The following is a 13,971-nucleotide window of genomic DNA, read 5'->3' as shown; positions in this document are numbered from 1 at the left end:
TAGAAGGTTGTATGATCACGTCTTCGTAAATCTTCTCCATTGATGAACTCCTCTCACTGGTAGGATTGACAGATACTGACCTCGACCTTCAATCTTCTTTGCACATCAACAACTCCAACTGACCTCGAGAGTACTTGATATGCAGTATATGATTGATAAATGAAAAAGTGTTTAACTCAACAATCTACTTTAACATGGAACAAGTAGATTACTGATACGATTTGAAGCACATCACTATTCAAAGATGAATGAAGCCTTTTTTCTAAATCACGATGGATGAACACAATCTTTTTCACGTCAAAGGCATACCAAATGAACGCATTTTCTTTTGGTTTATAATATGCAGACTCCCCTAAAACCTTGGACAATAAAGACACCAAAACCTAATTGACTCCTTATATGGAAGGGACATATCCTAAAAAGATATTCTACAAATAAACATGATTTTATCCCAAATAAAAAAGATAGACTTAACTGAACAAATCATGTAGAATAAATATCATTTTACAACTTAATGACTGATAACAATAATGCACAAAAGATCTTCGAACTAAGGAAAATGAACACATGACCAACTCACATATTCTGACCTAACCGGGATTGCAACACATGTATCAATCCCAGTATGCATAAAGATACAAAACGTATGAGATGCATATGCAATTACCTGTGAAGTACCTTGAGGAGTCAGCTCAAGCATTGAGTTTTTCTTTTCATTCGACTAGGTCTTCACTCCAATGATTGGCACACTTCTAACTTAGACCTAAGACTCTAAGTTTTGTATTAGGAATGCCAATATACAATAAAATCTATACTAACACTTTGTTTAGGCCGGTCCGCGAAAGAGTTTTTTGTAGCTTAGATCTTTGTGAATAATAGCAAAATAATTGGAAATATCTGACTGTTGTTAGCATCAGGATCCAACTCTGTGTCCCCAAACTACAAAGAAACCAAATGAGTAGGGTTTAAACACTACTATATGAATTGCTATATGTTGCTCTTTGGAGTGTATGATGTATAAATATAGATTTATAAAAAATTAGTGCCTTTAAAAATTTATTTATCAATAAATTAGTATCTATATATAAATAAAGATTTTTTTTTGGTACAATATAGAATTATAGATATGTTATCTTTGATTGTATTTGATCATTATCCAATAAATTTCCAAAGCTTGATTAAAAAAAAAAAAATTTGTGTCTTTAAATATTTATTTATACATAAAGCCCGCAAGGCCCGGCCCAAAAAAGCCCGCAAGGCCAAGCCCGGCCCGGCCCGAAAAAGCCCGCAAAGCCCGCTTTATATGGACGGGCTTGGATCCGTCTATTTTTAATAAAGCCCGGCCCTCTATTATTTAAAAATATAGCAAGGCCCGGCCCGGCCCGGCCCGTTGACGACCCCTACAAATGAGTATCAACTGATAATCTTTCTAGATGTCACCTGCAGTTGACTTTCTTTAGGCAATGTGATTAGCAATTTAGCAACTGATGCTTTCTGCTAGCTATTGGTGAGTACCTGTTATCAATATTGGTGAATTAGTAATATTATTTCTTTATTCAGAGTTAATTAATAACCTGATCTGTAACCAAAAAAAATTGACATAGAGCTGCTCTGCTAGGGTTTCCCCTGCCCTGATAGGGCTAGTACAGTCTCTCCATTGTTTTGGACATCTAAGCTTTTGCAATGATACCTCTACTAGGGCTTTTAAATCTCTTACCGATCAAATTCGTCTTTCCATTGTGTCAGATTAGAGTTTGAAACCCGAACACGAGCGCTAGGGTTTGGAAAAGAAAAATAGGTTTGAGCGTAGGACAAGCAGGTGGTTTGGGTTTGTTCTAAAGGGATGACTTCAATCTTATAGTGCATGACTCATCTTTACGTTTTATTGATACGGGGATTAGAGGAGGGCATGGTGATCCGAAATGGCGGTTGACTGGTTTTTATGGACATTCTCTTATCGAAGATCAATGATCGGTCTTGGCAGCTAATTAACTAGGGATATATGTGATCCTGTTTGTCTTCCATGGGTGTTGATCGGAGACTTAATGAGATTATGAATAAGCGAGAAGATGAAAGGAGCTCACAGATTGAAAAGACATATATATGAGGTATTGGAATGATACAACTGTTCCTTCATCTTCATGGAGTAACGTTTTTGGATATACCGGATGGAGTTATATATTCCTAGTGAGTCAGATTATGTGCTTATACTGTTGAGAGCCAGCGCGCCATTCCTAATGCAAAGCCACCTAAGAACCGCCAATTGCATTTTGAATCCTATTAATATGAAGCTATGAATATTTGTCGACAGATGAATATGACTTTGGATTTTGGAAGCTATTTAACTGCTAGTGATTCATGAGATGACTAATGTTATGTGTGGCCTATTCAGAAGAGTACTTAAATCCAACGAGATCTCCAGGCCTTGATGGTCTGCCGCCTCAATTTTTCGATATTATTGATCAGAAGACAATTGGTCCATATGTAACTTAAGTCATCCAAAATTTTCTACATTCATGTGTCGTTCTGAGTAAGGCTGTCAATTCCGACACGACCCGATAATACGACTCGAAACCCGCACGAAATAAAGCGGGTTGAACCCGCACGATTAAAAAGCGGGTCGGCAGCGGGTCAACCCGTCATGACCCATTTAATAAACGGGTCGGCCGCGGGTCAACCCGCCAACACGAAGTGAACCCTTATAACCCGATTATGCTATACTTCTTCTTTGAAATTTTGGAAGTTTGGAGTATTTGATCATAGGATTGGACAATCTGAAATATTTTGCATCATCATTATTGGATTTAATTATTTATGAATTATATATAATTATTTATATTCCTCGTCTTATGGAGTTTTGAGTAAATTTAATCAATTTATGCATTTTTTTAGTTAAATGGGTCACAGTGTTAGCCCTTAAATGGGTCATTTTGTCCAACACGACACGACCTATTTATTAAATGGGTTAAGCGGGTTGGAAACGGGTAACCCGTTTAATAAATAGGTTGGGTTTGGGTTTGGGTTTAAATTTTTGACACGATTAATAAATGAGTTGGGTTTGAGTTTGTCTCTTGTGACACGACATATACCTTGACCCGACACGAACCCAACCCGACACGACCCATTGACATCCCTAGTTCTGAGGCAAGTCAATTTCACTCAGGTGTGCCTTATTTGCAAAGGAAATCACTATAAAAAAGAAACTAACTATTTACGATGCGAGATTTACAGCCGTAAATGATATTCATTTACGATGCGCATCAAATCACACAAATCCCTTTTTCTCAAAAAAAAAAAAAATCACACAAATCTTGCATTTATTTTTAAAAAAGAAAAAATAAAAAATTAGGGCTTATTTTGTAATGAACGCCGTAAAACTCATACTTCTAATAAAAATTTAAGGCGTGTTTACAAGGCACGCTGTGTCTGCTATTCCAGTGCGCGAAAAATTGGCCGAAAATTAAACTTCCCTCCTTTGTGAAAAAAAGGAAAAGCCAATCTCATAAACTACACTTCATTTCGTCACACCTCCCCACGCCTCTCTCTCTCTCTCCTCCGTCTGCAAAACCCCCGGCGCCTCCGCCTCTTTCTCTTCCGGCTCCGTCCTCCGGCCTCTGCCTCTCCATCAACCTCAATTTTCTCTTCAGGGATCTGTAGGAACCCAAAGCATCAAATTCGTTCACCAGGATTGTCTCCTTCAGTCGCACTCAATCTCCGTAATGCTTCCCGATGCGAGGTTCGAGTCTCTCCTTCTCTTCCCGATTTTTAATTTTTCGAATTTCGTCTCTCTGATTGGCGCTGAATTGGTCCTGTTCAGGAATTAGATCAGGGTGTCCTTATTGACAACTGGTGCTAAATTTCTTCATGTTAGTAATTCCTTGCATTCATTTCTGGTTTCCCTATCTAGTTTGTTAAATGTCACATTTAACTTTTTCATCACATTTAAAGCTAGGATATGAGCTATCTATGTTAGATCAAAAGCTAGATACCAAGACTAGGTAAATGAGTTTCTATGGTTAGGATAGTTGATCAAAGAATGATGGCAGTTGATCTAATGACTTACAGCAGAGAGCTGATTCTTTCTGCTGTTGGAAAAATTCATTTTGCTTTATTTTAACTTTTTTCTACAAATAAAATACGATCAAGGAGTCTTAGATTGTTTGACTATATTTTGTTTGACCTTTGAAGATTAGGTTCTTGTAGTTTGGATTGCATTGGATCTGCATATCTAATCTCAGAAGGAAGTTTAAATTCTCCTGAAGCACCTGCTAGTATAGGAACTCAAGATGCAACAAATTCAGAAATTTCAAACAGAAAACCTAGAGGTAAGGCAAAGGCATTGGACAAAGGAAAAGTAATAGAACCTGTTGAAGTCGAATTCAATGAAAGAAGTCAGCCTTACGGGAAACATGCAGCTAGATTTGCTACTTTCCTTGGTGTCACAGCAAGAGAACTAGTGCCATTAACAATTCCCTCCTGGACTGGGAAAGCACTCTCAGATGAATTCAAAACTGAAATCTGGAAACACATCACTGTAAGTTCCCTTTTAAATTACAAGTTTGTAACGGCTTAGTATGATTGTTGTTTGTACAAAAGTAGGTTTTATTGATCTAATTTCCTGTGTAGACTTATTACATTGTGGACGAGTGTCACAAGAAAGTAATTTTTCAAAGAATGTCTAAGCTTTGGCGAGATCATAGAAGCTTGACATTAAAAGAAGTAATGAAGCAAGCTGAATTGGTAGGCCTACAAACAGCTGCTGCCATGTGCAAACCTGATAATATACATTCTATGGATGAGTGGTTAAGTTTTATCAAATCCAGGATGACTCCAGCGTTTATGGTAAGTGTTTCAACAAAGGTTTCCCTTGACTGTTACTTGATTTCTTACTCATTCTGCTCTGGTTTATCTTGGATGCATATGAAAAATTTACTCTCACTTGGTTTTGTTCATAGGAAAAGTGTGAAAAGTTTAGACGGATGAGAGAACGAAAAACTTTACTTCATAGGACAAGTAGAAAAAGCTTTGCCTGCATTGAGGATGAATTGGTAAGACTCAACAAAATTTCATATGTTCTATGAATGAGAATAATCGAAGTGATCTCCATAATTTTTGTTTCGTAGAAGCAAAAGAGTGACAAACCTGATTCAATAACAAGGTGTGATGTGTGGCTTCATGCTTATGAAGCAAAGAAGAAGGATTCAAGTGAAGATGTTGAAGATCCAGAAGTAGTGGTGAGTAATTCTGCCATTATTAATTCCAAAATTAAGTTTAAAATCTCGCCAAAGTTTAGATGAATCTGCAATGTTACAAACCTTAAGAGTCTTGCTTATTGATCTCTTTATTGGGAGTAGTTCAAAACTTGAAATGAATGATCGGTTTGTATGTTCTGCATTAATTAAACGGTAGGGCTCAAATTTGGTCGTTTTTGTTGTATCCAAAGAATTCTCCTGAGTTCTCTTGACAATAAGTTAATCTGTTGTTTCTCTGTTTGTGTATTGTGAAGTTCAAATCTTTCTAGTTGTTTGTTTCAGTGCCGAATATCCACTTTTTTGGTGCTCTGAGCAGTAACCTTAGATGAATTAAAGGTTTTTATAGTACATATACAGATTTAAGGCCTAGACAAACACAAAAAGGATGCTAACTTTTACAATTAGAATGAAACATCCTAGTTCTGCCAACACCAGCAGCATCTTCATCAAGCAGATGGCTAACATAAGCTGGGAAGATTTAAGTTTAATTCGCTACATGTGCTTGTCATGGTTTTAAATTGTGGTTGTTTAGATAACGATCAGCACTTGAAAACTTCCATTCAAGAACTACCTTTGCAGTTAAATCTTCTGTGGTCATTCTCCAACATTTTGGCCATAGGTTTGTAGAAAAACCAAAAGGGTTGTGGCATTTTGTTTCTACCTATTAATTTATACATTTGTTGCTGTATTTTTCAGAAACAAGTCAAACAAAACATGGCAGAACAAGTGACTTCGCAAACTCATTCTGTCAACGATGATGCTGTTTCTAAAGTTTTAGGACCTGATCGACGAGGGCGAGTACGTGGATATGGATTTGGAGCACTTCCTTCGAAGGTAGATGGTCAAACATTTGTGGGTAACAAAGTTACTATGTTGGAGAATGCACTATCTGCTACTTCACGAGAGCTGCAAGGGTTGAAGATGATGGTAAAATATCTTTTAGCTCGGTCAGACGAAGGAGAGAAGAAGAATGTAAGTATTCTGCCCAAAATAGTTCATCTATTATTTCTGTTTTATACATATAGTAATGTCATTGATATTTTGTTTATTGTAATAAAAAGGAAACCAGCAGTAGTGCTCAGCATTCTGCCACTGAGAGTGCAGAAAGTAAAAAAATAAATACAACTATTAGAAGTTCTAATAATGATAGAGCAGAGAGCAAGAAAAGAAAACTTAAAGATGGTAGAGTTGGAGGTTCTGAACAAGAAACAAGCAAAAAGAGCAAGCAAAAGACACATGCAAGTATTCAGTCAACAGCGAAAGAAAAGGAAGGTGGAAGTGAAGTAATGTTTGTTCCTTCAATGAAAAAATTGCACTTGTTAAGTTGGCTGGATAAAGATGAAAAGCTTGTTGCAACTGCTGACCTTCACTCAGAGGATCCAAACGAGAAAGTACATAGTGTTCCTCTTGGTCCTGGCTGTTGGAAAGTTTGGGTGCGCGAAGTCTCTCATGACATAGCTTTGTTTCGGCCAACCCAAGAGTTCTGTACGCTTGCTGCAGCTAAGGGAAGCCCAGTGGCTTGGCCCATAAACTTCATCAAGTTACTTTGATATATGTGGCTATTCGAGGTAAACTATTCTATATCTCTACACAAGTCATTGGTGCCAATGTTTCTTATTAATTGAGAATAGTTTGATGCAATCAGTCATCACTTTTATGATTTCTGATTTTATGGACTTTTAGACTCTGAGTGCATATTGTATTGTTAGCATTTGTAAATCTCATTTACATCTCTGCCAAGCTGTGATAATGCTATCAAGTATTAGACTTGTGGTGCGTAAGGTTACAAAAAAATTGTGAAGCATTTGAAAACATCGGAAGCATTTGAAATGCAGTAATATAATGTATAATAGCTTATAGATACTTCTTAATCATGATTAAGATATTCATCTTGCTCACTGTATTGGAATGATGCACTTGGTGAAAGAACTCATTTTCTGAGGGTGAAGTTGCAGCAACACCTAACCATTATTAGTTCTAACTAAATTGAACTTAGACTTGTGGTTGACACTGAAAAGGTTTTGTAGGTGGAGATATAACAAACTTATATAATTCTATTCAGCAGTTACTGTCGCAAGATGGTTTAGGATTGTGTTTTTCTTTTGTCTTTATTGGGGTCTACATGTGTCTTGACTTTTTTTCTTTTCTTTCAACTTCCTGTCGTCAGGCTTCTCACTCCTCCAGAAACTCCTACATGTGATATGGAATGCAGTTCATAGATTCAATGTGAAGTAAAGTGCAGTTATGGTCCTGGAAGTTTGAAGTATATGATCATGAACTTACCACAACGGTTTCAGTTGAAGTGCAGGTTGGGTGGTTTGTGTATAACCATGACATTTGTGGATTCATGATTCTAGAAGCTACATTTGTGGACTTAAGTTTATTTAATGGAATTGCTACATTTGAAATATAATTTAAGTTGATCAATATAATGGATAATTTTATGAAATGCTCATTTTCTTGTCTATTTTATTTGTGGTTGCTTAAGTTGATGTATTGTGAAATGTAAATAAAAGGCACTAGAAAAGCTCATTGAAATGGAGAAAATATCCAGGCAAAAAACCACTAGTATCTGTGTGGGAAGCCCAATTGCTACCTACACTCACAGATTTAATTTCAATGGCATTTAAGGGGAGCTGCATTTGGTCTCTCTCCACTGAAAGAAAAATCAGTGTGAATTTTTTTGTGGTGCCCATTCACATTGATTTTCAGTGCCATTTTCACATTGACACGAACAAAATCGGTCACTGTTACAGATGTCTGTGTATAAATAATTTATACAAATATCAGTACAGACTAAATACTTGATACATACGGACATCTGTGAGAAAATCTAGGCACACTAAGTTTAGTGAGTAATAGTGTAAGCATGTTCTTATGTAGAATCCAGACATTCAGTTCACACACAAAAGTCTATATCTACAAATTAAAATCAGTGAAAATCCACTGATTTTTTTTCTTCGGTGTGAAAGTCAATATTTTTAAAATCTATGTGTGTTGCTCTTTTCACTAATAGTGTGGTATCTACTTTTGTTTTATTTTAATTTTATTTTATCGCTCCCACCTTAAAGTTGGAATAAGTGCTTAAAATCTGCCGATATCGAGTCTACCAACACCGAGTCTAGGCGGTGTCAGAATCAATCCTCATAGACCACACCTTCCCTATATGGCTCATCAATGTCTTCGTACATTTGTACGTTTAACCAAGAAAATAATCAATGTAGAAAATGAAGTGTCAGAATCAATCTCCTTAAAGACCACACATTCCCTATATGGCTCATCAATGTCTTTGAACAAACCGGCAATTAAAGAGGATATGTACGTTGAGAAATTCTTATGTAGGGCAAACGTACCACGTGGCTGGTAGGGTTGCCCAATCAGTGAACATGCAAGAGGGTGTATTGGGTATTTCATTTTAATAAGTAAGGATAATTTCGGAACACATTTAAAATTTTGTGGATTTTGATTGGGCTACCCCACCGCCACGTGGAAGAAATCAATGTAGGAAATGAAGTCCTCACTTGGGAAATAATAACGGACGTTAGCCTCGGTACTAAACTCACACGCTCATCTCTTCAGAGTGGTCTATATACTGAATGAACTCAATGAAGTAAGAGATGTAAAAAGTTAATGGATTGCAAACCAAAAAAAGTCTTGGGACACAACTCAGAGAGCACCGTGAATAATCTATTATTATGAATACTATTGATGTTTTTTGGGTCTTAAAAAAATGTCGTTTTTGATACTCTAGGGGTTTCTAGAGCTGGGACAGTATGGAATAGTCTCATGTTGGCTATATTATTTTTTGGGTTAATTCTTATACACCCCAATTCTGTCAAAATACTTCCCATACACCTCAACAACTTATTTTTATTCCTCTTTACACAAACCTTTTTCCCTTTTCTTCCTACCGACCCATCTTGTCTACTTTCATACCTTCAGTACCCTTCTTTGCTGTCTATGTTGGTGTTTGCATATCTACTATTTTCTATAAAACGATTGATGAAACGTGGTGGGCCCATCAGGAATTTATTTGTTTAAATATAAGTATAGTTGTTAAAATTCATCATCTACTTCAAAGGTAAACAGTACGCCTTACTATTCATAATTTCGATTGTCGACAGACTTGAGTTAATTGCTATCTGTAATATTACAAGCAAAGAATTGAAGAAAGAAAGAAAAGAGTTGGAAAAATTGAAAGATTTTAGAGAAAATCTTAGAAGAGAAACTCCCAATTATTGGGATATCATCTTTAGAATTCAAACAAGAATTTATAAAGTTGAGCAGGAGATTGAAAATCTCTTATATACTCTGAAAGAGGAACAAAAACCTCTTGATCATCTGAGCATTGGTTAGATCCACAAATCACTGGTATCAGAGCTTGCAAAGAGCTCAAAAAGGGGAATCCCCAATGGGGACAATGTCTGAATTGATATTAGAGAAGTTGAATTCTCTATTAAAATCCTCTGATGAGAAACATCAGACCCTGTTAAAAGAAATATCTAGATCCCAAGATCATCTAGATAATTTACCTGATATAATCGCCCGATTAGAAAAATTGGAGCAAAAAATGGATTATATCAAAGAACTTCCAAAAACGGAAGAAGAAAAGCTAACAAGTGTTAGTAGAAAAATCAATGAACAGCAAAAAACGCTGGATTCTATACTGAAGAACAACAAAGTGCCTACAGTAAAAACAAAGAAAGCTAATGAATTTAAACCATTAGAAATACCAGACAAGAATCCTGTTCCAAACATGATTTTTCTGGAACCATCTACTAGTTACACTAGTATTCGGTATGAAGACCCAAAAGAAAAAAGAGATGTCAGAATGCTGAGCATATTTGGGAAAAAGAAAGGAGTACAGCTCCAAAATGCTGAAGAATTCGAATACAACGAAATTGAATAGGAGGTAAAAAACTCCGCAATTCCAAAATTAGATTTTAAACAAATCTACAAAAGGGGAACGTTTGATCTGATGGATAGCCATCATTTCAAACTACTAGAAATCACAACCCCTGCTACTTCAGGAGGACTGGAGGAGAAACTGATCTCCTAATGATGACTCCTTTAGAAGTTGCCAGAGCAAAGGCAAAAAAATATCAATTTATGCACATTGGAGCAGTCCAAGTAGGCATAAATCTGCTAGCCCGAGAAGGCATAAATTGTTCAGTTCTATGTGTCTTGCAAGACAATAGACTAACAGATTTCCAAGCTAGTCTGTTGGGAACCCTTGAAGCATCTTTATGTGAACAAGTAGCATATTTCAACTGCTTCCCAAATTTTACAACCAGCTTGAAAGATGCAGCTCACTGTCTACGACTGAGAGTCAAGACAGATGGCATATCTATGAAAGAAGATATGCAAGAACTCGCAATAGTATACAGAATATACTACAGATTGATGAGCACTACAGTAGCCCCTAAGACAAGGATAACAAATATCCCAGGTCTTACTATTGGATTTCTCACTAATCAGAAGAACCATTCACAACAAATCCACAAGGTTACTTGGAATGAAGTGACTTTTCCCATAGAATAGAAATTATCTGGTCCGAAAAAACCACCAGAAAGCGCTAAAGCAAAAGTCTATGAAAGCAGAAAGACTGGAGAAATCAGTCTTAATTTTGACAATCACAGAAAAAGTGATGTCTGTCCTGAGAACATCAGGATAAACAAAAATCTTCTCAGAAGAAGCTATAGCACTAGAGAAGCTAGTGGTAGTGGTACCAAACCCACTATTGAAGAACCAATATCTGAAGAAGAACTAGAAGCTGATCTAAACAGACCAGTTAATATGTTTAGAGCACAAAAGCTCTATGACCTCTATGATGAAGCAGAATCTTGTGAAAATCCTGAACGATTAAAAAAACTAATCGAAGAAATGAAAAATTTCAAACTAGGAAAGGAAAGAAAACTCCTTCCCTATCAAGATATTGAAATGGAAGAAGGAGAAAGCTCCAAAACTTTCATCATTAGAGAAAAGGGAAAATTAAAACTCTCTATACAGAAAGCCCCTACGGGGAAAAATGGAGAAAGAAATTCTCAAAGATTTGTCCCAGAGTACCAATTTCCACCCATGGTATCTGGCTGAATCTAGACAAAGCTCTAGACAAGAGAAAAACTCTTGACCAATGGGTTGATAGCCTGATGATGGCCTCTGCTCTAACCCTTGGAAAATTTGAAGCACCAGATCTTCAGGTGTAGTATGAAACTACTCTCACTGGAGTAGCAAAAAAGTATTACTTCTCTTTTAAAGAGACTGCCAGAGGAAAAGACTGGCTAGAAGAAATCAAAAATTCAAAGTCTCCGTATGATTTTGCAGTACCCCTGTATGATCAGTTCTGTGGAGATCTCTCAAATTTGAGTGAGAAGGCTAAAGAAACGGCCAAATCAAATATCTATGCTCTCAAAATATGTGACATGAGATATTTTGAAGAATACTTGAATGAATTTCAAGAATATTACTGTACGATAGGTGAACTAGAGAATACTGATCTAGTCAACTTGTTGCACAGGAAACTCCCTGAACCATGGAGAACAGCTGTGAGAGAAAGCATAGCTGAAAAACCAATTGAAAGATTTTCAGTTGGAGGTATTGCCGACAGAATTAGGCAATTACTAAAAGAACAGTGCAAAGCCAATCTTAGAGCAAAGATGGCTAAGAAACAACTCAAAGGAGTTGAAAATTTCTGTTATGGAATACAAGATATGTCAACCAACTGGGGATGTCATGAATCCAAGTTCCACAGAAAGAAAAAAGAAAAATATTACTCTAAAAGATTCAGAAAGAGTAATAAAAAGGATTGGAAATTCAAGAAGAGTTCCAATTTCAAGAAACAACAGGAAGAAGATCCTAAAAAGAAATTCTTCAAGAAAAAGAAGAATCACCCAGCCAGCCACAAACAACCAAGCAAAAAAGCTTGCAGATGTTGGTTATGTAAAGCTGAAGGGCACTATGCCAATGAATGCCTAGAAAAGGGTAAAAGATCTACTAAGGCTCTCTTTGATGAATATGAGCAAATAGTAGAAACAGTAAATATGAAGGGCTACGAAATAGCCTATTCTGATGATGAAGAAGATGACAGGTCAGTTTACTCTGCCTGGTCTGACAATGAAGGATCATCTGACTCTGAGACAGATTCTGAAGTAGAATACTTAGAATCTAGACAGATGAATGTTCTGAAAGGCAAAAACTGGGAAGAAAGCAAGACAGAAGCAACAGCGTCCGCTTATCAGGTGAACCCTGGTATATTCGTTTGTGACTACTGCCTATGTCATGAAAAGAATGGACTTCCTATGTTCTGTGAAGAGTCAAGAAAGACCTATCACAAAGAATGCTTCATAGCTTAAGCAAGAAGGAAAACCAAGAATGGCCTTGTTAGCCAATTGGTAGAACAAGAATATGAAGAATATTTCTCTGAACAAAAAGAGAAAAAGGTAGAAGCCTTGTTCCAAGAATTAATAGAACCATCTTCCTCAAAAATAAAGGAAGAAAACATCGATGAAGAAAAAATCGATGACAATATTGAACTGGTTGAACCACCAGAAACTGTTCCAGAAGAATGTAAACCATTCATTCTAAAGGAACAAGCTCATGAAAATGAGCTTCAACAATCGTAAGTCGTCTCTACTAGTAGATACAGCAACTACATAGAGATTGGACTAAAATTGCCTGATCACAAGAAATATCATCTTCATGCATTTGTAGATAATGGATCAGGATTTACTGTTGCAAAGAGATTTGCAATTCCAGAAGAACTCTGGAAAGAAGATAAGAAAAGAACAGCTACTAGTGTTACTTTTGACGGAAGTCACCTTACGATGAACAAAGTAGCAAAAAATATTCATATCACCATTGGTGGAGGAACATTTATGATCCACAACGTTTGGCAATCTGAAGGCCAAGGATCAGATTTCTTGTTGGGAAATGACTTTATTCTCCAACAGAGACTCATCCAGGATGAAGAAGCGATAGGCTTCAAAAAAGGAGAACGGGTGTTCTGGGCTGATAGACTTATTCAAGCCAAAAGTGTAGTAGGACCAAACTTTACTACACAATATCAGAGATCGCAACAGAATAGTGGTGATCTTATCCCCTACAAACCCAAATTCGAACCCATACTCCAAATCAAACAACAAAAAGAATTACTTGTTGAAGAATCTTCTGAAGAAGAAGCAGAAGAAACTAGTGAAGAAGAAGAAGCTAGTTTCATCCATGAGCATAACCTCAAGCATTTCCAAAATAAGCTTGAGTCTCAGAAAATTCCTACTTTTGATAAAATCAAGAAACTACTCGAACAAAATATCGATGTAGATCCTCAGAAGTTTTGGGAAAAAGACCCAGTGGTCTGTGAATTAAGATTACATGACATGAATGCTATCTGTCATGTCAAAGCTATTCCTCAGTACAAAGAGGAAGATCAAAAAGAATTCAGAAAAGATATTGAAGATCTCCTGAACAAGAGATTAATTCAACCTTCCACTAGCCCTCATCATGCTCCAGCTTTCTACGTGAGAAATCATGCAGAAAACCTCAGAGGAAAAGCTAGAATGGTAATTGACTACAGAGATGTCAACAAGAAGACTGTCAAAGAAGGTTATCAAACTGCTCAAGTAAGAGTACTGATAAACCAGCTCAGAGGAGCTAAAGTCTTTTCAAAATTCGATGCAAAGTCGGGTTTTGGCAAGTCAAGATGCATCCTAAGAGTGTTCCTCTC

At 36.6% G+C, this 13,971-nt stretch overlaps 1 protein-coding gene across 3 annotated transcripts; it reads left to right on the top strand.

Annotated features, from left to right (window-relative positions):
* The first annotated feature begins 3,481 nt into the window (after nt 1-3,481).
* On the top strand, nt 3,482-7,707 carry LOC133725063 (uncharacterized). Of its 3 annotated transcripts, none has more exons than XM_062152092.1 (8): nt 3,482-3,736; nt 4,204-4,534; nt 4,627-4,842; nt 4,956-5,048; nt 5,124-5,234; nt 5,949-6,224; nt 6,314-6,820; nt 7,420-7,707. In XM_062152092.1, the coding sequence occupies exons 1-7, from the start codon at nt 3,720-3,722 to the stop codon at nt 6,800-6,802; spliced, it is 1,533 nt and encodes a 510-aa protein (XP_062008076.1). In that variant the 5' UTR covers nt 3,482-3,719; the 3' UTR covers nt 6,803-6,820; nt 7,420-7,707. The 3 variants fall into 3 exon arrangements, with proteins under 3 accessions (XP_062008076.1, XP_062008075.1, XP_062008074.1); XM_062152091.1 differs by having other exon boundaries at nt 4,194-4,534; XM_062152090.1 differs by having other exon boundaries at nt 3,483-3,736; nt 4,189-4,534.
* The last annotated feature ends 6,264 nt before the right edge of the window (nt 7,708-13,971 follow it).

This window comes from Rosa rugosa, chromosome 1, assembly GCF_958449725.1.
Source record: "Rosa rugosa chromosome 1, drRosRugo1.1, whole genome shotgun sequence".
NCBI lineage: Eukaryota > Viridiplantae > Streptophyta > Magnoliopsida > Rosales > Rosaceae > Rosa > Rosa rugosa.
The sequence above is the reverse complement of the archived record's forward strand: the minus strand, read 5'-3'. Positions and strand labels throughout refer to the sequence as shown.

Excerpts from the sequence above, each read along its gene's own strand:
- LOC133725063 (XM_062152090.1), top strand. Across the intron at positions 5,235-5,948 it reads TTGAAGATCCAGAAGTAGTG|AAACAAGTCAAACAAAACAT; the intron begins GTGAGTAATTCT and ends TGTATTTTTCAG. Across the intron at positions 6,225-6,313 it reads ACGAAGGAGAGAAGAAGAAT|GAAACCAGCAGTAGTGCTCA; the intron begins GTAAGTATTCTG and ends TGTAATAAAAAG.